We start from the raw sequence: 3,019 nt of genomic DNA, 5'->3' as shown, positions 1-3,019 counted from the left end.
CTGTCTTCAGACACACCAGAAGAGGGCATCGGATCCCATTAAAGATGGTTGTGAGCCACCATGTGGTTACTGGGAGCTGAACTCATGATCTCTGGAAGAGCAGTCAGTGCTCTTAACCGCTGAGCCATCTCCCCAGTGCCCCCATCCCCATTTCAAGGAGGTGTTTGTGAGCCCTGGGTCTTCCTAAGTTTCCATTGCAAAGCTCTGTAAAACACTTTCCATGCTAAATGGCACTGTAGGGAGGTAACCTGCAAGACAGACAGGAAGATGGGGGTAGGATGGGGTCCGAAGTGACCCATTCTGCTCCTAAAGAAAGGCTGTCTCTCTTGTGCTGATGTTCCTATGGGAATGCAGCCCGTAAGTGTGGTACAGTAAGTATGGTACAGTAAGTGTGGTACAGTAAGTGTGGCACAGTAAGTGTGGTATAGTAAGTGTGGCACAGTAAGTGTGGCACAGGTGTGAGCTGCCACACTGAGGGGCAGGTGCTCAGAGATGATGGAATGTGTTCCTAGGTCCTTGATCTGCCAACAGTCCAACAGCTTAAACAAAACAAAATAAAACAAAACCCAAACAGAACTGCTCACACCTGGAGGCCCTTAACGTATCTAGACACATCAGAACACTATGACTCCAGAAAAAGAACTTCCCATTGCAATACCTTTATCTGTAGCTCAGACTTTCTGGAAGCCTGCTATGAGCTAACGTGTTGATAGACTACAAGCATGGGATACCTGATCTCCTCCCTTGAGCTCCCAGATGCCAGCCCTGGTGGCTCTTGTGCCTTTTCAGGAGCTGTGACCCATATGCCTCAAGACGGAGGACACCTTGTCAAACCAAGAAGTTCACTCACTGGGCAATGACAGCATATGCCTTTGATCCCAGCACTTGGGAGGCAGAGGCAGGTGGATTTCTGAGTCGGAGGTCAGCCTGGTGTACAGAGTGAGTTCCAGGACAGCCAGGGCTACACAGAGAAACCCTGTCTCAAAAACCAAAAAAAAAAAAAGTTTCACTCACATTCCCCTGCATCCTGAGAAACTTACACAGTAACTACTTTTTTAAATGTTGAGGTATAATTCTGACTCAGTTGTCTCTCTCTCTCTCTCTCTTTTTTTTTTTTTTTTTTTTTTCGAGACAGGGTTCCTCTGTGTAGCCCTGGCTGTCCTGGAACTCACTCTGTAGACCAGGCTGGCCTCGAACTCAGAAATCAGCCTGCCTTTGCTTCCCAAGTGCTGGGATTAAAGGCGTGTGCCACCACTGCCCAGCCTCACTTCTCTCTTTATACCCAAACTAACTCTATAAATTTACTACAAGAACATACAAGGGGCTTGAGATATGCTCAGCAGTTAATAACATTGGGCCGCTCTTCCAGAGGACTCAGGTTCAATTCCAAGTACCCATGAGGGGCTCAATAACAGTCTGAAGCATCAATCCTAGGAGATCTGACACCCTCTTTTGGCCTTCTCAGGTAGTGCACCCATGTGGTACACAGACCTGCAGGCAAAACACCCATACGCATAAAATAACAAAATAAATTTTTAAAAAAATGTAAAGAAGATACAAAAAGGGCTGGAGATAAATCTCATTTGGGAGACTATATGTATAAGACCCTGGGGTCCCTGCCTGCATAAAACCAGGGGTGGTGGTACACAATTGTCATCCCAGGACAAATAGACAGAGGCAAGAGGATCAGAAGTTCAAGGTCATCTTTGGTTTCACAGGGAGCCCTTCTTAAAATTTATTTTATGTACATGAGTGTTTTGGCAGCCAGTGTGTATGTGTACCATGAATGTGGCTGGTGCCTAAGAAAGTCAGAAGACGGGCTGGAGAGATGGCTCAGCGGTTAAGAGCACACTGCTGACTTCCAGAAGAGGACTTCCAGAGGTCTTGAGTTCAATTCCCAGCAACCACATGGTGGCTCACAACCATCTGGAATGGGATCTGATGCCCTCTTCTGCTGTGTCTGAAGAGACAATGGTACTCACATATATAAAATAAATATATCTTTGGGGCTGGCGAGATGGCTCAGCGAGTAAGAGCACTGACTGCTCTTCCGAAGGTCCTGAGTTCGGATCCCAGCAACCACATGGTGGCTCACAACCACCCATAATGACATCAGACACCCTCTTCTGGTGCATCTGAAGACAGCTGCAGAAAATTACACCGGAGTAAGTGGGGCCAGAGCGACAGAGGTTCTGAAATCAACAGCAGCCACACACATGATGGCTCATAGTCATCTGTACAGCTACAGTGTACTCATACACATAAAAATGAAATAAAATAAATCTTTAAAAAAAAAAAAAGAAAGTCAGAAGACGGCTGATCTGTTGGAACTGGAGTTACAGACAGTTGTGAGCCACCGTGTAGGTCGTCTCTGCAAAGCAACAAGTACACTTAACCACTGAGCCACCTCTCTAGCCACTGGAACCTTCTCTTAACCAGTTAACAGAAAACAAATGTACTTCTGTCCTTAATGTGGCAGTAAGAATCACCACAGAATTTGTCCCCAGTGTGTGCAGTGGGCAGTGTGCAGAGAGGACTTACAGAGGCAGGGGAGGGCTCTTACTAACACAGCACCAAGAACAGCACTCACTGCTGCCTAAGAGCACTCACGTGAGTTCATCCTCTGGAGATTTCTGCTGCAGTCTTTTCCCCAAACCAAAGCCAAAGAAGCACACAGCAAACATAGGGGTGACTCCAATGATGGGTGCAGCCATGCCACGATACAGCCCTGTGATGCCCTGCAAAGAATGGCAGAAACAGTCTGATTGCAGATATCACCACTCTGTCTCTCAGTGCTGGGAATCAAACCAAGGACCAAACAAAAGCTCACCTCTGAGCTGGACCCCAGCGTCTGAGCTGGACCCCGGCCTCTGGCCTCTGAGCTGGACCCCCGACCTCTGAGCTGGACCCTGACCTCTGAGCTGGACCCCTGGCCTCTGAGCTGGACCCCAGCCTCTGAGCTGGATCCCCAACCTCTGAGCTGGACCCTGACCTCTGAGCTGGACCCCTGGCCTCTGAG

General features: G+C 48.2%; 1 protein-coding gene across 1 annotated transcript in view; it reads right to left on the bottom strand.

The window, feature by feature from the left end:
• The window catches only part of Slc25a20 (solute carrier family 25 member 20), a 24,194-nt gene that overhangs the window by 9,741 nt on the left and 11,434 nt on the right, over positions 1-3,019 (bottom strand). The window contains exon 3 of the mRNA XM_031344844.1: positions 2,611-2,738. Coding sequence (XP_031200704.1) covers positions 2,611-2,738 — 128 coding nt within the window. The remainder of the gene's footprint in view (positions 1-2,610; positions 2,739-3,019) is intronic.

This window comes from Mastomys coucha, unplaced genomic scaffold (assembly GCF_008632895.1).
Source record: "Mastomys coucha isolate ucsf_1 unplaced genomic scaffold, UCSF_Mcou_1 pScaffold23, whole genome shotgun sequence".
Classification (NCBI taxonomy): Eukaryota; Metazoa; Chordata; class Mammalia; order Rodentia; family Muridae; genus Mastomys; species Mastomys coucha.
The sequence above is the reverse complement of the archived record's forward strand: the minus strand, read 5'-3'. Positions and strand labels throughout refer to the sequence as shown.